The sequence below is a fragment of the Tenrec ecaudatus genome, chromosome 4 (assembly GCF_050624435.1).
Source record: "Tenrec ecaudatus isolate mTenEca1 chromosome 4, mTenEca1.hap1, whole genome shotgun sequence".
In the NCBI taxonomy this organism is placed as follows: domain Eukaryota; kingdom Metazoa; phylum Chordata; class Mammalia; order Afrosoricida; family Tenrecidae; genus Tenrec; species Tenrec ecaudatus.
Window position 1 is genome coordinate 200136638 of NC_134533.1, and position 23517 is coordinate 200160154.

Consider the following 23517-nt stretch of genomic DNA (forward strand, 5'->3'; position numbering starts at 1 on the left):
CCCCCTATCGGCCCCCAGCCCCCTCCAATTCCTCTATGCATGTTCTGTTCTCATGGGGAGGGGTGTGTGAAGGAATGAAGGGAGAAACACGATGGTCATCAAACTGTAAAATTTGCATCAGAGTCGCTTAGAAATCGAGACTGGTAGAATATAACACTCTAAAGAAGAACTGGAAGGAAACAGAAAAAATATATATCTAATACACTCCAGAGCCATGGGTGTTCCTTGGTGGCCACTCTGGGCTCCTGCGTCTCGTGGACAAGGAGCCTATCAACCATAAGGGGCAGCTCCCAGTTCAACGCCCTGCCCCGTGATGGAGAAGGTGGGCATCCTTTATATCAGGAAGAGAAGGGGATGTCTGGGGAGGGAACCACAGCGGGGATGGGCATGGGGAGATCCCGAAAACAGGGGACACGGCCTGTTGGGAGGAGTCATCTTTCTGCATCGTTCTTGAATGCTGGATCAAGAAATTTGAGGACAGCAGGGCAGGAAGAGGGGAGGGGTAGTGAGCTTGAGTGGGGGGACATGGAGGAGCGGACTGCAGTTGGGTTTCAGGAGCCTTAGGGTCTGAGCATGAGGACACTTTCACACGGAGGGGAGGCACCAACCAGACCTGAAATGGAGGGTGGGCCTGGGGGCTTCAAGGGGCTCGATTTCTACAGGCTGAGTCTATGAAGTCCAAGAATCCAGAGGCCTTCCCACCGACAGCAGATTCCCCTAAACAGTGCCGTTCTAGCCATGAAAAGAATTCCCCGGGGGACCATCAGTTGACCCCTATATAGGGTTTGCTAGGGACAGACAGCCTCCTTTTTTGCCTTGATGAGCAGCGCGTGGTTTGGAACCGGTGACATCAAGCCCAATGTCTAGCCCACAGTGCCACCAGAATTCCTTCAAAGTGCACTTTAAATCAACTGATTAACTCTTCCATTTTACAGATGAAGAAACTGAGGCTCAGACGGAGCAAGTGCACCGGAGGCCGGGACATACAACAGATAAATGGTCAGAGCAAGGCACCCCAAAGTTCAGGACAGGACAATAACCCGTTGGATTCTAGCCATCCATAGGGGCGTTCCCTCCTGCGCCCCTGGCTTCTCCTTGAGTCTCAGGTTCCCCACCTGTGGCTGGACACCTACGCCTCTGAGGGCTCCACCGGTCCCTTTCAGACCAGAACGTAAGCCCTGCCCTGTCCACCACGAGAGAGACGGCCCCCTCCCCTATTCCAGGCCAGGTAGCCCAGCCGCGCTGGTCTGGCGCGTTCAGGGGAGGCATCGGGGAGCCCGAGGGCCGGTGTCCCCACTGAGCCACAGGCGCCCGGGGTGGGGCCAGGCGAAACGGAGCTTCAGTGCCTGGTGGAGTCCAGACGCGATAGGATTTGGACTCGGGGAGAGACCGGGAGGGAAGAGCGACTAAGGCCAGAAAGGGGGTGTGGGTGGGGGCGGGTCTGAGCTCCGTGGACCCACAGACTCAGCCCTGGAGGAGGGAGGGGCCGGGGCGGGGCGGGGCTGCGGCGGCTCCGCTGGGCTCCGGGCCTGCGTTGAACGGTCTCCCCAGGGACCCCAGCCCAGCCCTCGCGGAAGCCAGCGGGCAGGCAGACAGCCCCGCGGCCGAGTCGCGCGGGGGTCCCGGGGGTCCTGCCCCCGCCCCCACTCCTGGCCCATGGACGCTTCTGCGACAGGGGCCTGAGGGTTGCTATGCGCTGGCCCCGGGCTGGACAATGGTGGGGGGTGGGGGGGGCGGGAATCAATATCTTGCCTTCCTTCCCGAGCAGAGAATGAAGCCGCGGAACTCGGGGCCACGTCCCTGTGCCCCGGTGCCAGAAGGTCCCCAGTTAGGGTCCCCCCATCACTCACAGCACACCCCGCTGCTGGGCGACGCAGAACGGCGGCCTCTAAAGAGCCGCCCTGGGCTGGGGGCCGCGGGCTGGGCTGCGGACGCCGCTCTGTACACTCCCGCGGCCGGAGGCCCGCGTCGGGGGAGCCCGAGAGGCCCGGACAGCGCGCGGGGGAGGATCGGGCGCCGGGCGCGGGGGAGGGGGGGGGAGCGGCAGACGCTCGGGCGAGCGACGCGCACGGCGGGCGGCGGCTCCGATCGGCAGCCGGGCGGGCGGGGGGTGCTGGAGGTCAGGCCGGCGAGGGGGGCATCCCGAGAAGCCCCATGAAGTCCCCCTGGGGCTGCCGGCGGGGCGCTGACCTGGGGAGGCTGTCGGGGGGAGCCCGACATCCATGGCAAAGCGGGGACCGTGGCGGCGCGCTCCGAGTAAGTCGGGGCTGGAGGAGGGGGGCGGGGGGGGACCTCCGCCCCAGAGAGGGGGCCGGAGTCGGGTTGGGGGCTGCAGACCGGGCCCGGGCGGCCGTGCTGGTCAGTCTCGGTGTCGAGGCGGTGGCGGCGGCGGCGCCTCGGAGCCTGGCGGAGCCGCCAGCCCCAAGCCGAGAGGCTCGGTGGCTTTTTTGGAAACTTGCAAATGTTTTCGTAGAGAGGGAGAAGGGGGAGGGGAGGGAGTGACCTAAACGGAGCTCGGGGCCGCGGGGAGAAGGAGGCCGAGGCCGGGGGAGTTCGAGGCAGACTGACAGACAGACGGGGCTGCAGGAGTGCTCCGGCAGCGGGCGCAGGCGGGGCTCCGGCCGGGGATGGTGGCCGGGTGCGGGAGGCGACCCCGGGAGGGGGGGCGGGAGTCTGGGAGACGCAGGAAGCGGGCGCAGACGGTCCCGGCGCGAAGGGCTCAGTGCCCTAGCAAAGTTGGGAACGCGTCCCCAAACTGCACGGCCCGCGCGGCTCAGAACGCGCCCCCCGGCCCCGCCCAGAGCACCCCCCCCCATGTGGCCTGCCGCCGAGCTAAAAATAACAACCCCATTCGCCCCCAGCAGACCGCGACCCCGACCCCTCCCCCGACCCCTCCCCTCCTGGGCGTGGGGCGCAGCCACAGCTCCCAGCTCCCCAAAAGAAAAAAAGAAAAGAAAAGGCGGCGCGGGGGGGATCGGGGGGCGGGCCGGGGGCGGGGGGCCCGGCCATATGGATGTGATTTCTCCGCTCCGAGGCAGACGGGCTGCTCCGCAGCGCTCGGCGCCCGCCCGCCGCCCGCCCGGCCTCCGACTGCCTCCCTCCTCCCGCTGCCCGCCCTCCCGCCCGCCCTCTCCTTCGCGCTCGCTGCCTGCTAGCGCTGGGCGCATGGACCCCGCGCCCGGCCCTGGGGCCTCGGGTCGCCCGGACGCCGGGGTCCCCTAGGCCGGGGCGTGGGCGGGGCGAGCCAGCCTGACGCAGCTCTGCACCCCACCTACCACCACCACCACCCCCAGGGCCGGCGGCGACGGCTGCCCCGCGGGACGCGGCCCTAGGCGGTGGCGATGGGGGCCGCCCGGATCGCGCCCGGCCTGGCGCTCCTGCTCTGCTGCCCGGTGCTCAGCAACGCATACGTGCTGGTAAGTCCCCGCTCGGCCCGCTGGAGGAAGGCGCCGCGGGGATCGCTCTGGGGTCCTGGGGGCGGGCCGGGAAGGGAGCCGTAGTTTCACAGAGGACTCCGAACTTTGAGAAGAGAGGGAGTCTTCCCCCCCCGCGCCCCCCCACCCGAACCTGGACCCTGAGAGCTTGCTGTCTCCAGGGTGTCCGGACCTGGGGTCCACAGCCTATGGTCTCCCCATCTGGCAAGCCTGGATATGGGACCCCAGCTCTGGAAATCTGTGGTCAGGGTTCTTTCTCCTCGGCTTCTGTGAGCACCACGGCTCTGACCGCTGGCCGAACATGACAGCCTGGGCTTTGGTGGCCGTCTCTTTCAGGGTTGGGGGCTGTGGGAGGGGAGAACGGATGGAGGGGCTCTCATTGCTGTAGGTTTTGTTTGCCGTCCACGACACCGAATCCTCCTGAGATGGGGAGGGTCTAGGAACCCCCTTCAGCTCTCTCAGTTGCACATATGCACGCATGCATCCACAGGCACAGCTTCCCCAGAGCGGGAGGAGGGTAAGGGTGCTGTGGCCTGGGGTGGGGGTGGGGCTTGGTGGTCTTCTGAAGAGAGCACCCCTCTTGCTGAGAGGGACTCAGTGAGCACCAAGCCACCCTTGGAGGACCCTCCTGAGAACAGAGACTGAGAGAGATGTAAAGACAGAATGGGGGAGAAATCCAGAAAGAGGAGAGGGCGGCAGGGACAAAAGGAGTGGACAGACAGCCAACAGCAGAGACAGAGAGCTAGGGGGAAATAGGCAAAGAGCAGAGAAGTGGAGGGGCAGGCCCCCCACCCCCTGTGGTGATGGGGTGGGGGGTGAGCACAGGATCTCACAGCAGTCCTGCCCCAGGGGATCAGCTCATTCCTGAGAAGCCTGTCTGCATCTAACTTCAGGGTCCATGCTGCACCCCAGGGAGGGGGGCTTTGCCTGCCCTAGAGACATAGGGATGCAGGCAACCTCCTCCTTTTGAGGAGCAGAGACCCCTGCCCAGGGGAGAGTCTGGCCGAGTAGGCAGGAGTTCTTGGACTCCTCTACGTCTGTCTGATGTCTGTGTAACCTTGGGGGCTTGCTTCCTCCACACCTGAGTGTCTACAAAAAAGGCAGGCAAGAAAGAAGCCCCTCCTGACAAGTGGGGTTCCCTTCCTCAGCACCCCTTCATCATCACTGCACAGCCCTCATGACTCTGGGCCCAGCAAAGACTTTCTCAAAGCCAGGGACATCTGCCCTGTCGTAGAGGACTTAGGGACAAGAAGGGAGACCAGCACCCAAAGGTGCTCTAGGCTCTGCTGAACAGTGGAGCCCTTTCCCTACCAACCCCGCTTCAGGCTAGTCTTTCCCAGTGGTCCCCTCGGGGACAGCACAGCCCCCACACAGGGTCCACGTCTGCGGGGGGAGGACAGGGTGATGGAGGAATGCGGATGCGTCTGCCTGTCTGCTCGGGCTTGTGGGGGACTCTGAAGATGTGTGTTCTTTAGAGGTGGGGTCTGTGGAGGTGAACCCCCCTGTGCTCCTGAGCTGTGAGAGTATAGTTGTGTGTATACGCGTGTATGTGGGCCCTGGTGAGCACATGAACCCAAATCCAGCATTTCCTGACATTTATCTAGTGAATGTTTCAGTGGTATATTCTAGGGCTCAGCTGCTAACCGGAAGGCCGGAAGTTCGAAGCCACCAGCCTCTCTGTAGAGGACGGCTGTGGCAGCCTGCTTCTGCAAAGATTACAGCCTTGGAAACCCGACAGGGCACGTCTTCTCTGCCCTCCAGGGTCATTATGATCAGAATGGACGCCACAGCCCTGGGTTAGTACTTTCTACACACCACTCGCTGTTGGGCACTTCTTACACAAACTAACTAGTTGAACTACCCAACAAGCTGCAGAGGAAGGGCCTGTTTGGATCCCCATTTTGTAATTGGCCTTCATGCCAGCCAAGTGCCAAGCTTGATGTCTCCCGTGAGTTGTGAGTTGGGGCTTGAGATCCCCAGGGTTCCTCATTGCTCTCTGGAGAGGCGGAGGTGCGTGCAGAGAAGGGGCCAGCCCTGACCTGAGACAGAGGGCTAGGGCAGAAGGAGGAATGCTGGATTCAGGGAACCTGGGGCTAGATTTGCAGACTCTGAGTGTACTGGGTCCTGCCTGGCTCCGGGGCTGAAGGATCAGATTCTAGGGATAGGGCAACAGCCTGTGTAGCCACTCAATGCTTTGCGAACCTGTTCGGTTCAGGCAGAGCAGCCTGCCAGCCCCCTCTCCTGAGCTCCGGGGGGCTGCTGCTCCTGTGCAGCTCTGTGCTGGTACATCCCAAGTCCACCACCCTCAGCTGGTACCCCCTATCAACAGACCTGCATGCTGCTGGCCCAGCCAAACTCGAACCCCTGGGACCAGGCTTGCATCTGCAGGGTGCTCCCAGGTGGGGGTGGAAGGGAAAAGAGCACCCCACCAGGAGGACACTGCCATCCGGTGCCCTCAAGGGAAGAGTGGCTGGGAGCCGGGATATGTGGGGGAAACAATGGAGTTCCCAGGAAGCCTTGGGCCTACAGGTTGCTGAGTTGAGGGCCTGGAATTGATCTTATCCTTGGGGAAGCAGTGTTTGGGTGGGGTGGGAGGGTGCCCCAGCACGCACACCTGTGGAGTGGCTTCTACCCTGGAGACACTCACATTCAGGGCAGGAGCAGGCCTTCTGGGCTGCCGTGGGCTTCGAGAAGGCAGGGGGCCGGGGGTGGCCCCGAGTCTGCTCAGCCTCTGAGCTCTTGGTTAGAAACAGAAAGGAGCCAGTAGCCGCTCCCCGATTTTGGACTAGAAACGGTCACAAAGGATTTCTTCTTCCATCTGTTCACCCACCTATTTTACAGGCAAGAACCCTAAGGTCTTCACTGGGAGAGGCGGGATTTGAACTCAGGCTTTCAGCATCCTGCATGTCCCAAAGCAGTGTGGGTGGGGGCTGGCGGCAGGCAAGGTGCGCATGCAAACTCACACACACTGCCCACCCTAGGTTTTCTATTTTTTCCTTCTCTTTTTCCTGAAAAATTTTCTGCTAGTTAGTAAGTTTACTTTTTTCTTTTTTTTTCCTTTTCTATTTTCAATTTCACAACAAATAGGGGAATATGTTCCTTCTTATAAAAGGGCCAAATAATACAGATTAAACACAAATTCCCCTTGACCACTCCCAAACCCCGTGAGCCTTTCTAAACAAACAAACAAACCCACCTTTTGGAACAGGCTTGGGGGCAGAGGGTACCCCCCCCCCCCACACACACACACCTACACAGTCTCTTCCAATTCCCAAATGGTAATTCTCTATGTACATATCAAGTGCATAGTTCAATTCTGTTGTTTCCTGGTAAGCCGCTTGCATTTTTGTTTAAAATAAAAACAAAAACGGCATCCATTTATAAGTCAGGCCGGAGCCTTTGCATTTTTCTACTCAGAGGTGGGCGTTAGGGGGTCTTTCTGTCAGTCGGCAAATAGACAATCAATCTTTTTTCATGCTACATAGTAGTCTGGAATGGGGGACTCATTAAGCCGTCCCTCCGGATGTACATTTAGATTGTTTTCTGCAGACGTGTGTGTGTGTGTGTGTGTGTGTGTGCGCGCGCGCGTTTCCAGACAGTTCCTAGGAAGCTCTTTGACGTGCCCTCTCCAGTCCTCGGGCGGCCGTTTTCCTGCAGGATGCTTCTCGGTTGCGTCCCCCTGCGTCTGAGAACGCACACAGTGGTCATCTCATAGATGTAGCCAGATGGACGGTTACAGATTGCAGTTTGTGCTCGCACCCGAGCCAGCGGGCTAGGGCGCAGCCGGGCGGACCTCCCTCCCCTTGCCCCCCAGCTCCTGGATATTAAGCTGATGACTGTCTCTGTTGTTGTGATTCTGTTAGGTCACGTCTCATGTCATTTTAATTTGCCAATTCCCAATGAGCTTCTGGCCTGCTCCTGGGTTTGTGGCCCATCTTCTGCGAGAGCTTGCTCAGAGCCATTAGCCAGCTTTGATGGGTGATTTATCTTTCTCATATCGATTTGTTGAAGCTTTTTATATCACCTGCCCTTAAACATCCGCCCTCCCCATGCCTCCACTCAGCTCTGGGAACTGCCAGGGGACAGAGCAGAGGGAGCCCCTGGACCCCTAGACATCTAGGGGGTGGACTTGGGTTTTCTTTGGAATGTTCTAATGAGACTTTGGAAGGCCTCCCCCAGATTCCTGGTGTCAGCCTTCTGGGGACACTCCCTAGATCGGCCACCACATGGGGAAGGCAGCTTTGAAAACTGAGAGTGAGAGAGGGGCTTGCCCACCCCTGAACCTGCCTGCAAAATATGCCCCACCTGGGAGAAGCTACAAAGTTTTGGTCTCAAATTTGCAAAGACATTAGAGACATCCAAGCCCTTAAGTGTCTGCGGGGGCGGGGCGGCAACCTTGTGCCCAAGGTGAGGCCCTTGCTGACCACCAGCTGCAGCTGCAGTTAAGAGGGGCGCACACTCCCTTCAGGCCTTAATTCCCCAGCCCAGGTAGAGGCCCCTTGCTCCTGAAGATCCACCAGCCCTAGCAGCCAACTGGGCCACCTCAGGCCCCATCCCACAGCCTGCCTGAAGGCATCCACGCTGGCCAGGAGAGGAATCACAGTGCCTCCCCCCCAAACCCTCCCACCCGGAACACAGGCAGCCTGTTCAGGAAGGCCTGGGGAGGGGGAGGAGAAGCCAGCACTTGTCAGCAGTGGCAGGGCAGGAGCGTCCGGCAGGGAGCCCATCCCAGCCTGCTTGGGCCAGCAGGACAGACAGAGGGTGGGGGAGCAGCTTGGCCAGCTGGCATGGGAAACACCAAGGGGTGCCAGCCTGGGTCACAGTCGTGGAATCTACAGAGAGGATAAAGGAAAGCCAGGAGGTTGCGAGGGGGTCTCTAGGTGGGCATGATTTCTGCTAGTGGCTTTCTTTGCTGGAGGACTAAGTCCTCGGTGCCCCTAACACCAGAGCCCCACTATCCCCCACCCAGCTGGAGCTGGGGGTGAACTGCCATCAACTCCCCATCCTCCCCAGCCGCTCCTCCAGCCCACCTCCCCTCCCAAGTAACTTCCTGGGGCGCCGCCTTAGGTGGTCTGCAAAGATGCAGCCAAGGATGCTCTCCAGAAGGTCTGAAGGAAAGGGGACCTGATAGCTGGGGCAGGAGGAGGTGTGTGGTTGGGGCGAAGGGGTTCCCTTTCTCCCCATTTCCAAGGCTGCTGCTTTCACCCAGCTCCACTTTTTAGTGGTGACTCTGCATCAGCCCCCTGTTTGTGAACTGGGGATCACCACACCCCTTCTTGCAGGCGCCTGCGTGGACTAAGGACCTGGTGATCTGCCTTCACTTGGCAATCTCACAGCAGAGAAAATTGTATGGGGCAGTGCTACCCTGGACCCTGGACCACATAGGGTGGCTGTGAGCCGGAATGGGCTCCACAGGATTTGGGTTTTTCTCTAGGGGCCCAGTCAGGTCATCGTTGGCCTGCTAACCACACTGTCAGTGGTTCAAACCTACCAGCTGTTCCACGGGAGAAAGACGAGGCTGTTGGCTCTCAGAAAGACGTACAGTGTCAGAAACCTATGCGTACGGTCACTATGGGTGGCAATCACTTTGATGGCCGTGGGTTCGGTTTTTGGTATATACACTTATTGGGGGGTAGGGGGTAGGAGCAAGATAAGGGGGGAACTGTAGGGGTGGCAGGAGGAGGGGGTTCTCGGTTTGGCTGAGATGGGAGAGGCAAGAGGCATTGGAGGCATCAGGGAGGGAGCAGGAGCGCCAGCCTCCTAAAGATGAAGGCAGGCCACAAGCAGTCAGGAGACATCAGCAGATGCTTTCTCCAAAGATGGCCAAGGAGCGCACCCCCACCCCGTGTCCCTCCCACCACAATGCTATGCTCACTCACGGGAGGGATGAGAGGACCCAGGAAAATGCCCCAGGCTAATAACCCCAGGGACTAGTGGTCTCTTGGTTAGAGGAGGAGGTGTCCGCCCTACAGAAGGCTTCCCTTTTATTTCCTCCTTGGTTGTTTTTTTTTCTGGAGAGGGGAACATTGAGGCATGTCTGGGATCTCAGACAGTCAGCCTGTGGAATGTGACAGCTAGGAGAGGAATTGAGTGTGAGGGACTCTCTTAAGGGCAGCGGCACGCACGCACGCATGCACACACGCACTCACTCACGAGCTAGCTCTGCACTGCTGTCCCCACCACCTGGGCACCCATCCTCACCTCCACCCCCTGCCCTACACCATAGCATGCAGAGGCTCCTGCAGGACCCTCCCTCTGTGAGCTCTTCCACTCCGCCAGGCCAGGGCTGAGTCGCCAGGGCTGGAGTCGTAAGCAGATGGCCTGTCTCCCCTGGGATTTTGCACTCAGGAAGTGACAAACACGTCTAGGGCCTCTTGACCACACACTGCTTCCTCTTAGACACCAGCTCCTATATTTGTAAATAGCCCAACTACTTGGGGCCGCCAATTGCACCGGGCCGGGATACCCACCAGCTCTAGCTCCTGCCCCCACATCTTCCCCATCCTTATTTCCCCAGCTTAGGCCAGGACACCCCCACGACCCCCACCGCCACCTATCACATATGTTCACAAACTCTGCATCCATCACCCGTATATGGTGTGTGTGTGGTGTGGGGGGTGGTGTGTGCTCCAGCGTGCATGCACACAGGGCCTCCCTCCTGGGGGTCAGCAGGGGGAGGGTGTGATCCAGTGAGGGGCCCCTGCGTGGAGGTGAGGGGGGTGGCCTATGGAAGGAAGTGGGTGGGGGACTCCCATCACCCCTCCAAGGACTGGATGTGAGGATGAGGGGGACTGGCTCCAGGTCTGGATGGCCACATCAGTACTGAGTATGGAGTAAGTGACCCTGACCCTGACCCAGCCCCCTGGTGGAGGGTCTGCTTCATCCTGTCTCGGAGACCAAGATCTGCTGTCTGGGTCTCTGAAGACACAAGCCTAAGCCCTCCACTGCCTGGAGCTGGGCCAAGGAGACAGGAACTCTGGGGGGAGAAGGGAAGGGGGAGGGGAGTGCTGCAGACAAATGGGGCTCCTAGGCCAGGAAGCAGTCAGGGCTGTCAGCGGTTTTTTCCCTCACCTCCAAGACAGAGAGGTGGAGGAGGGGCCCTCAAGTTCCCTGCCCCCCCAACCCAAGTTTAGGGGGTGCTGGCAGTGACCTTGACTCCTGGCTTGAGTCCAGGTTAGAACTAGAAATGCAAGGTTGGGGGCGGGGTCCTTCCATGCTAAAACTTCCCTTGGGGCCTCTTCCCAGAGATGCCTCACCCGGAAGGCCCCCCTCCTATGTCTCACCTACCCCCTTCCTCAATGCCATCCCCCTCAAGCCAGCATCACCGGCAGCAAGAGGACCTGTCCTGGGAGGAAGTTGTCCCTGGACTGCCACCCTAGCCCCTACCCAGACTGTGCAATCCCTCCTTCAGTCCCCACTCAAGACCAAGCTCACCACCATCAAGCTCATTCCGCCTCACAGCGACCCTACAGGACTAGGTAGAATTGGTCTTGTGGGTTTTCCAAAACTGTAACTCTTCACAGGAGTAGAAAGCCTCACCTTTTTCGCTCAGAGTGACTGGTGGATTCAAACTGCAGACCTTGTGGTTAGCAGCCCAACGCATAACCATGACACCACCAGGGCTCCTCTGATCTTCATCAATACTCCATCCTTCGGTCCAACACCTACATGCTCCTCCCTTGGCAGGTGAGAAGTCAAGGCACAAAAAGTTAAGGCACAAAGCCAGTCAGTGGGAGGAGGTAGTAATCCAACCCCTATGCAGGTGGCACAGTCTCCTCCTCGGAATTGGGGAGAAAGCAGTTGGAGGGAGGGGCTAGAGGGGTGCTGCAGGCATGGGAACTGTACTCCAAAGTTCAGGGATTGGACTGAATTTGGTGCGCATGTCCCTCTACCCCCCTACTCCCCCTTCAAAAAGCACACCCTGGACTCTGGCCTAAATTCCTCTTGCTGATGTGGTAGTTCTGCCTGTCACAGTAGGGACAGGGAAACGGGCCCTAAAGTCCAGGGTGGCCAGAGATGGGGCTGCTGTCCGGGTGCGGGGTTAGGAGTAGGCAGGGGTTTAGTGAGGATAATCTCTGGATTGCCCGCTCCCTCCAGTTTCCATTCCCGGTGATTGTTACTGATTGCAGCCAGACAATTCGCAGAAATACCTTCCCCTCACCTGGCTGCCTTAGGATCCGTCATGTTGCAGGTACCTTGGAATGTCATTTGTTTCTTGCCAGCCCACCCCCACTGTACCTCTGGGTGTCCGCCCTATTTGAGAAAGCATATTGGGGCTTCCTGGGTTAATAGTGGCCCCAGCACAGGTTTTACCAGCCATGCCTTCGATATGCCTCTGGTTCTAGAAATGCATGCCCCCCACCCCACTCGTGGCCATTCCCAGACACCCACTGTGGACTCTGACCGTGCTCCTCCTGGTAGTGCAGGGGAGCCAGCAGCAGCAGACGCAGGCGCGGGCTGAGGAGAGCTCGAGGGCGTGTGCTGGTCAGTCCCTTGGTCGGGTCCTTCTCATGTGTCTTGTCTGCCAAATCTGCCAGACAGTCCGTTTGATGATCTGTGACTACCTGCCTCCCCTCCAAGCCACCAGCGGTGCTCCTCAGTCACTGCGGTGAGCTGGTCTTCTGTGGGCAAGGGCCCATGTGCCAACCAATCGTTGGAGACCGGAGAAAGCCACAGACACTCAGGGGCCTCTGTTGGCTTGAAAAATAGAATGTGTGAATCTGTTTTGAGAGAGAGATGGGCAGAAGGAGACAGGTAGTGGGGAGGGGACATGGTAGTGAGTAAGGACAGTCAGATGACTGTACATGGTGTGAATGCTTCCTTTGGTAGTCATGGCGCAGACCACAGTGAAGGATAATGGTGGAAGTCACATGGGGTGATGGTGCTGCTGCTGGTAACACCAGAGGTTGTCATGGTGCAAGTGCTGGTAAATATTGTGGCCATCATGGTGGTGGTGATGAAGATGAAGATGGTGGTGGTTGACTGAGGTACTAGTTGTGAAGATGGAAATGGCAGTGAGGGGGTGCTGTAATGCGGGCTGGGTGGGCAGGACATCTGGGAATCAGACCCCCACTGCAGCCTGCATTCCCAATGATAAAGAGACACAGCTAGGTGTCTCAGGATGGGGCAGGCCCTCTGCCCTGTCTCCCACCCCAGCGCCCAGAGCCCCGCCCACCTGGGCTTCTGCTCCGCTTCCACTGGCTCCCTAGAGGGTAGAGAAGGTGGAGGGGCCATCGGGACAGCCAGCACTTGGAAATCTGCTTCAGCAGCTTCCAGGGAGCCCTTGGGCATTAGGACCCCCTGTGAGCCCGCGGTCCACGCGACCCCACAGACGCACGCTGCCGGCAGCAATCACATCAGACACGCCTCAAGGCTCGTGCGCGTATGCACGCCCACAGCCGCGTCAGGCCCGTGTACTCGAGTCCACACGCTGGTCAACCCTCAGGTGAGGACGAGCGGAGATGCTCACGCTAGTGCACACACCAGAGCGGCCGCTCGGGGACGCGCCCTCGCGCGCGCGCGCCTCCACCACGGGAAACCAGAGGACGCAGGTCCCGCGGAGCCCTGGAAGCCCAGAGCGCTGCCGCCGCCAAGAGACGCGGTCAATTAACTTCTCCCGGCTCCCGGACCCGCCCGGCCTCCTCCGGGTCCTCCCGCCGGTCCGGCTCCGCTCCCACGGAGGGGACACCGTCTGGAAGCCGAAAGCTAACCCTCTCGGGAGCCGCTACAAAGGAGACCACCTCCCTGCCAGACGGCCCCTCTCCACTCCCTCCCAGAGGGCCGGGAGTCCCAGTGGGCGGGGGCCGAGGCCGCGGGCCTGTTGGTGGGAAGCAACGGAAGGCGGCGCGTTGCAGAGGGAGCCCCGGGAGCAGGGGCCCGCCCCTCCAACCTCGGCTGACAACCGCCGAGCCAGAAAGCTGGGTGGGTGTGGGTGCGCTCAGAGGCACCCGCTCACCTTTCATCGGGGAAAGCGCGGAGGCTAAGGCGGGGGACCAGGGTGGGGGTGTCCCAGAGCTTTCCAGGACACCACGATTTGAAGGAGTGCAGGCCCGCGTCAATACCCTCACCACTCTTCATCCTCCACTCCCCCCACCCCATCACGCCCCCCAGGGCTCCAACCCGCAGTCTGGATCGTGTGAAGATGGATCCTGGGACATTCCATCCCGTTCCCATGTGCCCTTGGGGATCGGGCTGCACGGAGAAGTTCAGTCGCCGTGGGGTCATGTGCGGGCAGGCAGGGGACAGCCCCTTTTTCCGCTCCGGCCCCGCAGGCCCTGCCCTCGGGGGCGGCGGATTCCCATCTGTAAAATGGGAGCTAGGGAAGGAGGGATTTCCTATCTCCCAGGGTCAGGGTCTAGAGGAAAGAGGACACCCCCTCCGGGGTGCTGGGCGGGGGGGGGGGTGGTTCTGAGGCTGGTCCACCGGGCTGGGCAGGCCTGCCAGCGGCTGACCTCGGGCTCCGCAGGTGGATGCCGATGACGTCCTGACCAAGGAGGAGCAGATCTTCCTGCTGCACCGAGCCCAGGCGCAGTGCGAGAAGAGGCTCCTGGAAGTCCTACAGAGGCCAGGTGGGGGCGGGGCTGGAGGGCGGAGGGCGGGAGTCCGGGAGCTGGATAGTAGGGGAGAGGGAAGCGAGGGCGGACCAGGGTTGAGAGGCCAGGCCAAAGTGAGGACCCACAGAGCCACAGTGGAGAGAATCGGGCGACGGTGGGGCTTGCGGGCTCAGGTGGTCGTTATCTCAGGGTCTGGGTGCTGCCCACCACCCAGGCTCCCGCCCCATGCACTTGCCCACTGGAAGGGGGTTAATGGAGAGAGCTTTCAGCTGGATCCTGCTGGGAGTGGGGGCAGGGCATGTGGAAACAGCTGCAGTTCCAGGGCGGAAGCCCTCACCAGGACGCCAGATTCCAGCGTGTAGAGCCAGGAAGACTTCCTGGGTGAGGTGTCCAAGCCAGGTTCAGGATGGGTGGGAGTGTGGAAGAGGCTGCTTAGACAGAAGCTCCAGGGAGAGGAGATGCCACAGCTGTGGGGCTAGATGTACCAGGTGGGTGTAAGCCTGAGTGACACTATCAACCTCTGCACCCACCCACCCCCAACCCCAGAAGAGAGAGCTCCTTCCCATCTGGCTCAGCCTGCCCTTGGGATCCCTGCCCTGAGGCGGCTGCTGCAGCAGTAGTAGTGGGGTGCTCCTGGGTTTCAGAGCTCCCGTAGCAACCCCTTCAAGTTGGGTTCCCCCTTTCCCCTCCCTTCGTTGAATCTATTTCCTGGCAGTCAGCGGAGATGAGGCCTCATTAAGACCATGCAGGCCTCTGTCTGGTTAGTCTCAAGCAGACCTCAACGGATTGACCGACAAGTGCCACTTCCTCTCCTGATTTGGCCCTCAGAGTGTGGGGGGAGGGCGCTGACACAACTGGGACAGAGCACGCTGCTCACACGTACAGGTCTCTGCAGCCCCAGCCCCACTCCAGCCCCACCGAGGATTCGCCGGGCCCCCAGGTCCAGCCTCATCAGAGGTGTGGGGGTCAGCTGGGTCTTCCTCCCTCTGGGGCCTGACCCCAGCCCTCTTTCTGGTTGTGGTAGTCAGGGGGACCCTCGCCCTGCCCCTTCCCCCTATGGCTGAGACCCTTAGTTCTTGCTCCATCCCATCCTGCTGCCCGCATCTACTGATGCCAAGGACAACAGGGGGCTGGCCTCACTTCTCAGGGCCAGGGTCCTGCTTTGAGCTGTTGCTGAAGGGACAGACGATGAGGACTTCTCTCAGCTAGAGAGAGAGGCCTCCAGCATCTCTCACTGAGGGCAATGCTCAGATGGGAAGTCACTAGGTCAGTAGTGGGACCTATTACCCCCTGACTCTAGTTTCCTGGGGTGGGGACTGGGGTGGGTGAGGTGGGCTTGCTCACTCCTGGGTGTCTGTCTACCTTGGACAGACAAACTGCAGCCACTCTTGTTTTCCATACCCCCAGCTTTGCTACGGTGTAGCTCCTGTCTCCCAGACCAACCTTACAGTTGGCATCACCACCCTCTGGTCTGCTTTTGCTGTGCACCCCCTGGTGGAGGCTCTGGCTCCTACAGGCTCTGGCTCCTGGCTTCAAGGCTACACCTCTGCCTCTGTTCTGTTCTGCCCACATCTACTGCCCAGCTCACTAATTGAGCAGCCCTGCCTGGCATGAGAGTGTCTTCCACTTGTTCGCCCACTTGGCAAGCACTTTTCAGTCATCACCCCCATCCACCACCTAAGCCCTGCAAGAGCTCCACAGGGTGTCCAATCTCCATGTACAAAGGGAGAGTCAGGCCCCAGGAAGGAGGTTGGCCCAGGTCTCTGGTCCTGGGGAAACTGATGGTCACGACTCCCCCGACTCCTCCAGCCAGCATAATGGAATCAAACAAGGGATGGCCATCCACGTCCACCTCAGGGAAGCCCCGGAAAGAGAAGGGACCAGAGAAGCTCTCCCCGGAGTCCAAGGAAGAAGACCAGGAGGCGCCCGCTGATAGCAGGCACCGAGGTACATCTGGGCTTCCATGTGTCTGTCTGGGGTAGGATCGGTCCTGCCCTCCCACACTGTTCTACCCTGTCATGAGCTCAGGCTTCTCCGTCAGCTTCTGATGGGAAAGAAGAAGCCTTGGCCCCTCCCTAGGACAACAAGATGGGAGAGGGAGGGTGGCCAGGAGGAGCTCTCAGACTCAGTGCTTGCAGGGGACAGGGCAGCAGGGTGGCTGTGACTTCAGAGAGATGTAGCCAGAGAGCTAGTCTAGCCCTGGCCCAGCAGTGGGGTCCTGGACTACAGATTAGCCCATGGAGAGAAAGAATGATGGAGAACCTAGGAGACCAAGAGGCAGGGGGAGATAGAGTCAGGCAAAGAGATGGGGAGTGGCTGGGAGAGACAAAGACAGGAGAAAGTCACAAGGACAGAGGGGGGACCAAGATGCACAAGCTGGAGGTCTCGCACCCAGCACACCCAGATGCATTGCAGTGGAGGGCCATGGACGCAGAGCGAGCAGAGAGAGAAGAAGACACGAGAGAAGGGAGGGAGGCAAGTGCTGGCCTGCGGGTCCCTCTGGGAGGCAAGGACAGACAGACGCAGAGCCAAGGCTGGAGCCACAGGGCTGGCTTGAACTGGCCGGGTGGGCAGTGGATTCCAGATGGACCACATCTGGGAGGCTGTGGTCACCCTGTGGCTCCCTGGGGACCAGAGGGAATTGTGGGCCTGGCTGGGCGGGGCTGGGAATATGGCGCCCAGGACAGAGAGCCTTTCACCAAACTGGGGCGGGGCTAGCCACCAGGCAGCCTTCCAGGATGACTGAGAAGTCCTGTGATTGGAGCCCTGTGCCCAGGTTGGGGACTGGGGGCAGGGGGTGGGGAGGAAGGGGTGGAATCCTGGGGAGAGAACACAGAAGATCCAGCGAAGTTGGAGACCCTCTCTGGGGACTCAGTGTCACTATAGTGAAATGGGGCCTGGTCGTGTGTCACCCTGCCCTGAACCCCACTATTAGCGCTTAGATTTGGGGAGTCAAGTGGGTGAGAGTCCCAGAGCAGGTGTCTTAGGTGGTGGTGGAAGGGCAGAGACAAGGTTACCAGTGAGGAAGCCGAGGGGCAGACATGGGGAAATTTGCAGGGATTCGGCCACTCTGGGTGGCCTGGAGTCCCCACGGAAGCTAGGCACAGGTAAGCCAGGTGTTCCACTGGGAACCTGCCCTCCTAGGGACACCTGGAAGGTGAGATCAAAGGCCAAGAGGGAAAAGAGTAGGAAAATTTGTGAGGCCAGGTGGATGCCAGGTACAGTACAGGTAAGATGGTAGTACTTGGGGCTGGCCGATCGGGTCTTCGGAGCTCCCCAGAAGGCTTCCAGCCAGAAATCTGCAGTCCTGACCCCTTGGGAGCCTACTGCCACAGGTGTATTTGATCTGTGGGGCATTAACCACAAAGTTGACCACCCTGTCTGTCTGTGTGAGCTCAGGGCGCCCTTGCCTGCCCGAGTGGGACCACATCCTGTGCTGGCCTCTGGGGGCACCCGGTGAGGTGGTGGCTGTGCGCTGCCCAGACTACATTTACGACTTCAACCACAAAGGTAAGGCTGGGTAGGGATGACCAGGCTCGGAACCACCACCCCCCACCCCCGCCATCTGCCCTGACCCTCCCCGCGACCCTACAGGCCATGCCTACCGACGCTGTGACCGCAATGGCAGCTGGGAGCTGGTACCGGGGCACAACAGAACGTGGGCCAACTACAGCGAGTGTTTCAACTTCCTGACCAATGAGACGCGCGACCGGGTGCGAGCCTGCCCCCCTCCCCAGCCCCGCGGGCCCTCCTTAAGACCCGCCCACCCCGTCCACGTCCACCTCCACCAGTGACTCTGTCTTGACCCAGCCCTGACTGACTCCGGGTGCTTCCTCCCGCCACAGGAGGTGTTTGACCGCCTGGGCATGATCTACACCGTGGGCTACTCCGTGTCGCTGGCCTCGCTCACGGTGGCAGTGCTCATCCTGGCCTACTTCAGGTGGGCGGGGCCTGGGCGGGCCTGTGGGCGGGGTCTGGCTGGGTGGGCGTGGTCTGGGTGGTGCAGGCCCCTTACCCTCTTCAGCCCTGCAGTGCCTCGCTCTTGCCCTCGCCGGCCTTGACGTCGCTGTCGCACACCCCACAGGCGGCTGCACTGCACACGCAACTACATCCACATGCACCTGTTCCTGTCCTTCATGCTGCGCGCGGTGAGCATCTTCGTCAAGGACGAGGTTCTCTACTCGGGCGTGCTCGAAGAGGTGGAGCGCATCGCCGAGGAGGAGCTGCGCACCGTCGCCCAGGCCCCGCCGCTGCCGCCCAACGCAGGCTCCGTGAGTGCTCCCCCCCTCGGGCAAGACCCACTCTGCTGTGCCCGCGGCCCTCCTCCACTCCTGCCCTGCTCCTGCCCCGCTGGCTTCCGGGGTGCCCTCCACACCCCTTCCCCTTGTCCCAGTCCTGGCTGAGTTTCGGAGTAACACTTTTATTAGTAGCCCCTGCCTCTGCCCTCTGCCCTGTGACCTCTGCACCTTGGCCCCAGACACTGCCTTTCTACACCCCCCCTTATACACACACACACACACACACACGCACGCACGCACGCACACGCGCGCACGCCCGCCCGCCCGCGTTCTCCTCACTTTCCATTCCCAATTCCTCTGCCGCCGGCTGGACCTCTGCCATGCAGGCCTGCCGGCCAACCTGCTAAAGCAGTGGTTCTCAACCTGTGGGCTGAGACCCCTTTGGGGGGGGTCGAATGACCCTTTCACGGGGGTCACCCGATTCATCACAGTAGCAAAATGACAGTGATGACGTAGCAACGAAAATAATGTTATGGTTGGGGAGTCACCACAACATGAGGAACTGTATGAAAGGGTTTCAGCATGAGGAAGGTTGAGAACCACTGGGCTAATGCAAGCTGGCCTTCCAGGTGGGCTGCCGGGTGGCAGTGACCTTCTTCCTTTACTTCCTGGCCACCAACTACTACTGGATTCTGGTGGAGGGACTCTACCTGCACAGTCTCATCTTCATGGCCTTCTTCTCAGAGAAGAAGTACCTGTGGGGCTTCACAGTCTTCGGCTGGGGTACGTGGTGTATATGTGTGGGGGGGACATAGGGGAGGGGGCCATGGGGACCAGGGCAGCTGGCACCCTTGAGGGTTAGCCTGCCCTGCTCACCCTCCTATGATGCTGCCCAGATTGGGAATTCTCCTGGGTTTGCCATGAGAGAGGACCAGGGTCTGTTAGGTCACGATCCAGCTCGGAATCATGGCGGGACCTTGGATCAGTCTTAATCAGGAGGTGGGGTCTGGCCTAGTCCCTCCACCCTCAGCCCCCTGGGCAAGGTCAGCTTGTGGCAGCTCACCTGAGCCGAGCTGGCAACCTGGGGGTGGGCCATTGGCCCAGCCTCCCTGGAAGCACTTCCCGGCTTTGGCAACACCTCTGTAGAGCAGGCTGCTGGGATTCTGCACCCCCTCCCAAGCCCCCACGGGCTCCAGGATCAAGTTACTGATAATTGTCCGTTATTGTTGGCAGTTCCAGACTTTGGCTGTACGCTGGGGCATCTGCCCAGACTGCAGAGGGGTGGGCTGGGTGACTCAAGCCCTTCCTACTTCCATCAGCATCCCAGCCTCAGCCTCAAACCCCACCCCACCTCTGCCCCCAGAGGCCCTCAGGTCGACAGTCACTGCCCCCCTATCCTTTGGCAGACACCCTGGCCTCACCTCACCCTTGGACTCAAGCCTTTGAGTGGAGTCAGGGGAGGCTGGGCCTGGGCCCAAGGATCAGCCGGGCTCCGAGGGTGGAGGGACAACGTGATTGGGAGGCGTGTAGATGTGGGGCTTGTGCGCATAGGGAGGCCCGCTCCTTCCTCAGCATGACGTCGGGCATACCGTGAGCCTCCCAGGGGTGCTCCCCGGCCTGGAATGGGGGGGGGCAGCTCTCTGCCCAGAGACAAAGCACTTGGAGAAATACTCCAAGTGGTTCCGGCTGGGCCTCAGAGAGGTTTCCCTGCCCTGGTCCAGACTAGGGAAACCCTGGCCCCATTCAGCCTCATCCACGGGGTCAGGCAGGGACTTTTAGGCCAAGCTGAGGGCTTGTTGGTACAGAGAAATGGTGGAACTGGGCTCCCTCCTCCCCAAGCCCATGCCAGCAGGTTAGCGTGCACCCCGGGGTGTGCTGTACATGGGACAGCCTGTCAAAGGGGCAGAAGCACCGAGGTGGGGGCCTCAGCTGGGGCCCTGCAGGAGGCTTTGAGTTCACTCAGCATCCCACATGTCCTGAGTGGGTGGGGCAGTGGCAGGGACGGGGTGCTCAGGGCATCCTCAGGAATGAGAGGGTGGGGCTGGGGAGGAGGCTGAGGGGAGGGGCCTGCCCACAGCCCCTCTCAGTCTCTCTCCTCTGCTGACAGGGCTGCCCACCGTCTTTGTGATCACATGGGTTGCTGTGAGAGCCACCCTGGCCAATACCGGGTAGGTTCAGATGGGGAGGGTGACGGTGGGGGAGGGGGCAGGGAGGTGGACCGACACAGGCTACAGAAGCCTGAGGTGGTCCCCTGCCTCTGGGATGCACACAAGGGGCTCTCCTGTCTGTCCTCCTGCCCTGAATGGCCCCAGCTCCAAGAGACCTCCACTGAGCACCCCTCAACATCACAGAGGCCATTCCCAAGGGGCCTGTGACAGCTCATGCCTAATACCCCTGTCCTGTCCCCCCAACAGCTGCTGTCAGAGCAGACCTGTTCTGGGGGCCTCCCTGGGGGTGGATGCAGGGTGGAAAGGCAGCAGGCAGGCCGGGTTGATACCTCCTCCCAACTCACTCTTCCCCCCAGGTGCTGGGATCTGAGCTCTGGGAACAAGAAGTGGATAGTCCAGGTGCCCATCCTGGCGTCCATTGTGGTGAGCAGGGGTGGGGAGCAGGGGTGGCTGGCTGGCTGGGAACCAGCCTCTGACCAGGAACAAGGGGACACAGAGACATGGTGGAACAGAGCCTACGACAGGGCTAGTGGCGGGGGAGCGGGGGGACACCAAGCCTCTTCACAGCCCTTCACCCTGCTAGGGTACAGCCTCGGTGCAATCCCTCCCCCCCCCCCTCTCCACAGCTCAACTTCATCCTCTTCATCAATATCGTTCGGGTTCTTGCCACCAAGCTGCGGGAGACCAATGCCGGCCGGTGTGACACAGGGCAGCAGTACCGGTGAGCCATGCCTCCCAGGCCCAGATGCTGGTACCAGGTTCTCGGAGCCCCAGCCCCAAGCACAGGAGAGGCAGAAGCCCCACTGGCGAATCTGTCACCAGGGACGGAGCCAGCTCCGAACTCCCTGTCCCCACTGTAGCAGGCCAGCCCAGAACTCTGACCTGCTCAGCAGTGATGGTGTCCTCACTATGTTCACCTGACCCATCCAGGACCTCTGAATGTGAGCTTGCCCCCATGCTGCACCTCCAAGCACTGGTACTGGTGCTGGTGCTGGTGCAGGTGCAGGTGCAGGTGACCGGGAGCAAGTGGGAAATGGCTATGGTGGTTGCAGGGAGGGGCGTGGCAGGGGAGAGTGGGAGCAGGGCCTCTTGGAGGGGCTAGCAGGCCCTCGGGGCCAACACGTGTGGTTAGGGCCCACTCCTTGAGACTGCTCTGAGAACCCAGGAAGGCTGCAAGCCCTTTGCTGGAGAGCACGTTGTCCTGGGGACCAGATCAAGCAGTCACATTCCAATGGCCACCACAGCCTTGGGCTCCTTTTGTAGTTTTAGAAACCTGGGCCTGATAAGGGAAAGGTGGCCCGATGCCCGCTGAAAGGAAGCAGCCTCAGCCCTGACCCTCTTGCCTACTACCCCCCCCACCTCCGCCCCTGGCCAGGAAGCTGCTCAAATCCACGCTGGTGCTCATGCCGCTGTTTGGCGTCCACTACATTGTCTTCATGGCCACGCCGTACACCGAGGTCTCAGGGACGCTCTGGCAAATCCAGATGCACTACGAGATGCTCTTCAACTCCTTCCAGGTGCGCAGCCTTGGGGCTGTGGAGGGCAGGCGGGCGAGGTGGGGCTGCTCCTGCCTCCAGCTGTGGGCTCCGGGCCCTGATCGCCATCTGCCTTTCCCCACAGGGATTCTTTGTCGCCATCATATACTGTTTCTGCAACGGCGAGGTATGCAGTGGGCAGTGCTGGGGCATGGAGGGGGATGGGCAGGCAGGGGGTCCTCAAGTCCTGTCCCTCACTTCCCCAGCCCCGCTCCCCCTCTGCCCCTCCGAGAACGTCCCCAGGACTTCCTGAAGGCAAGACATCTTTCCGGACGATCTGTGCTCAGAGTGTGCTAGGGCTTGTGGCCTCTTGGCTGGCTGGCCTCAGTTCAGGGTGTTTCCATGGCAGCCGTGTGAGTGACCTGAGACACAAATGGAAGGGCTCAGGCACCTTGAGGACATTGATCTGGCCCTGAAGCGCCTGCAGCTAGGCCCTGGGCTCTGATGATGGGACTGCTCGGTCACGCAGACTGTTCCAGTAACCCTCCTCCGCTCTTCCCGCTCTGTGCTGGGTGTCAGGGGCAGGGCAGGGCAGGGCCACTGTTTGGAAGGGCATGTGGCACAGGGGCTGGGAACCCCCCTGACCGCCCCCTTCCTGCTGCTGCCCCAGGTACAGGCCGAGATCAAGAAGTCTTGGAGCCGCTGGACGCTGGCACTGGACTTCAAGCGCAAGGCCCGCAGCGGGAGCAGCAGCTACAGCTACGGCCCGATGGTGTCGCACACGAGTGTGACCAACGTGGGCCCCCGCACAGGACTCGGCCTGCCCCTCAGCCCCCGCCTTCTGCCCGCTGCTGCCATCAACGGCCACCCCCAGGTGCCCGGCCACCCCAAGCCAGGGGCCCCAAGCCCAGAGACAGCAGCACCCACCAGGGCTGCTCCCAAGGACAATGGCTTCCTCAATGGCTCCTGCTCAGGGCTGGATGAGGAGGCCTCGGGACCCGAGCGGCCCCCTGCCCTGCTGCAGGAGGAGTGGGAGACCGTCATGTGACCCGGAGCCAGGGGCTGAACCTGCAGACACAGGGGCAAACGGACCAAGACCCGGGGGGTTGGGCGGTTGCCCTCTCAGGGCTGGGGTTCAGAGGGAAACGTGGAAAGAAAAAAACAAAAGGAAGCAGTGTGTGGCTTCCTTGGTCCGAAGGCCAGCCTCCCCGGGAAGAGCAGGGCTGGGAGCACTGGCGAGCCCAGCAGGGTCCCAGCACAGCAGGCGCCATGCTCAAGGCCCAGAGAGAGGGAGACTGACTTGCACAGCAGCTGAGTTGGGCCGGCGAGGATGGGGCCCCTCATTTCTCTGCCACCTGTTGCCACCTCAGCCACTCACTGCATTCACCCCCAGGCGCCTCTGCCTGCGGGTCCCCCTCAGTGCCCCTCAGTGCTGTCCTCTCCTGGCCGAGAGCAGATCCTTTGTCCCCCCAGCCTGAGGGCTGACCCCAGTGGATCTGGCCTGACTGCTCCGTGCCCACACTGGGCCTCGAGAGCGGGGCCCTCAGGGAGAGCCCTTGGGATGTGACCTCGGGCCCCACCCCATATCTGATGGCCCCTCAGCAGAGAGGTGCAGGGACTGCCCATGAAAGACAAGGTCTATGCCTTGG

The 23517-nt window shown here is 60.9% G+C and overlaps 1 protein-coding gene across 1 annotated transcript; it reads left to right on the forward strand.

Moving 5' to 3' along the window:
* The first annotated feature begins 2118 nt into the window (after nucleotides 1-2118).
* PTH1R (parathyroid hormone 1 receptor) lies at nucleotides 2119-23039 on the forward strand. The gene is made up of 15 exons (XM_075547235.1): nucleotides 2119-2256; nucleotides 3294-3416; nucleotides 13900-14002; nucleotides 15797-15934; nucleotides 17387-17497; nucleotides 17582-17700; nucleotides 17833-17927; nucleotides 18072-18258; nucleotides 18855-19008; nucleotides 20333-20393; nucleotides 20750-20816; nucleotides 21020-21114; nucleotides 21769-21910; nucleotides 22014-22055; nucleotides 22539-23039. The coding sequence occupies exons 2-15, from the start codon at nucleotides 3342-3344 to the stop codon at nucleotides 22914-22916; spliced, it is 1767 nt and encodes a 588-aa protein (XP_075403350.1). The 5' UTR covers nucleotides 2119-2256; nucleotides 3294-3341; the 3' UTR covers nucleotides 22917-23039.
* Nucleotides 23040-23517: the final 478 nt, after the last annotated feature.

What these genes read in the sequence shown, in the direction of transcription:
- PTH1R (XM_075547235.1), top strand. Translation starts at nt 3,342, where the DNA reads ATGGGGGCCGCCCGGATCGCGCCCGGCCTGGCGCTCCTGCTCTGCTGC. An exon ending in TGCCGCCCAACGCAGGCTCC is followed by an intron (nt 18,259 to 18,854) that starts GTGAGTGCTCCC and finishes CTGGCCTTCCAG; the next exon opens with GTGGGCTGCCGGGTGGCAGT. An exon ending in CTTCACAGTCTTCGGCTGGG is followed by an intron (nt 19,009 to 20,332) that starts GTACGTGGTGTA and finishes CTCTGCTGACAG; the next exon opens with GGCTGCCCACCGTCTTTGTG.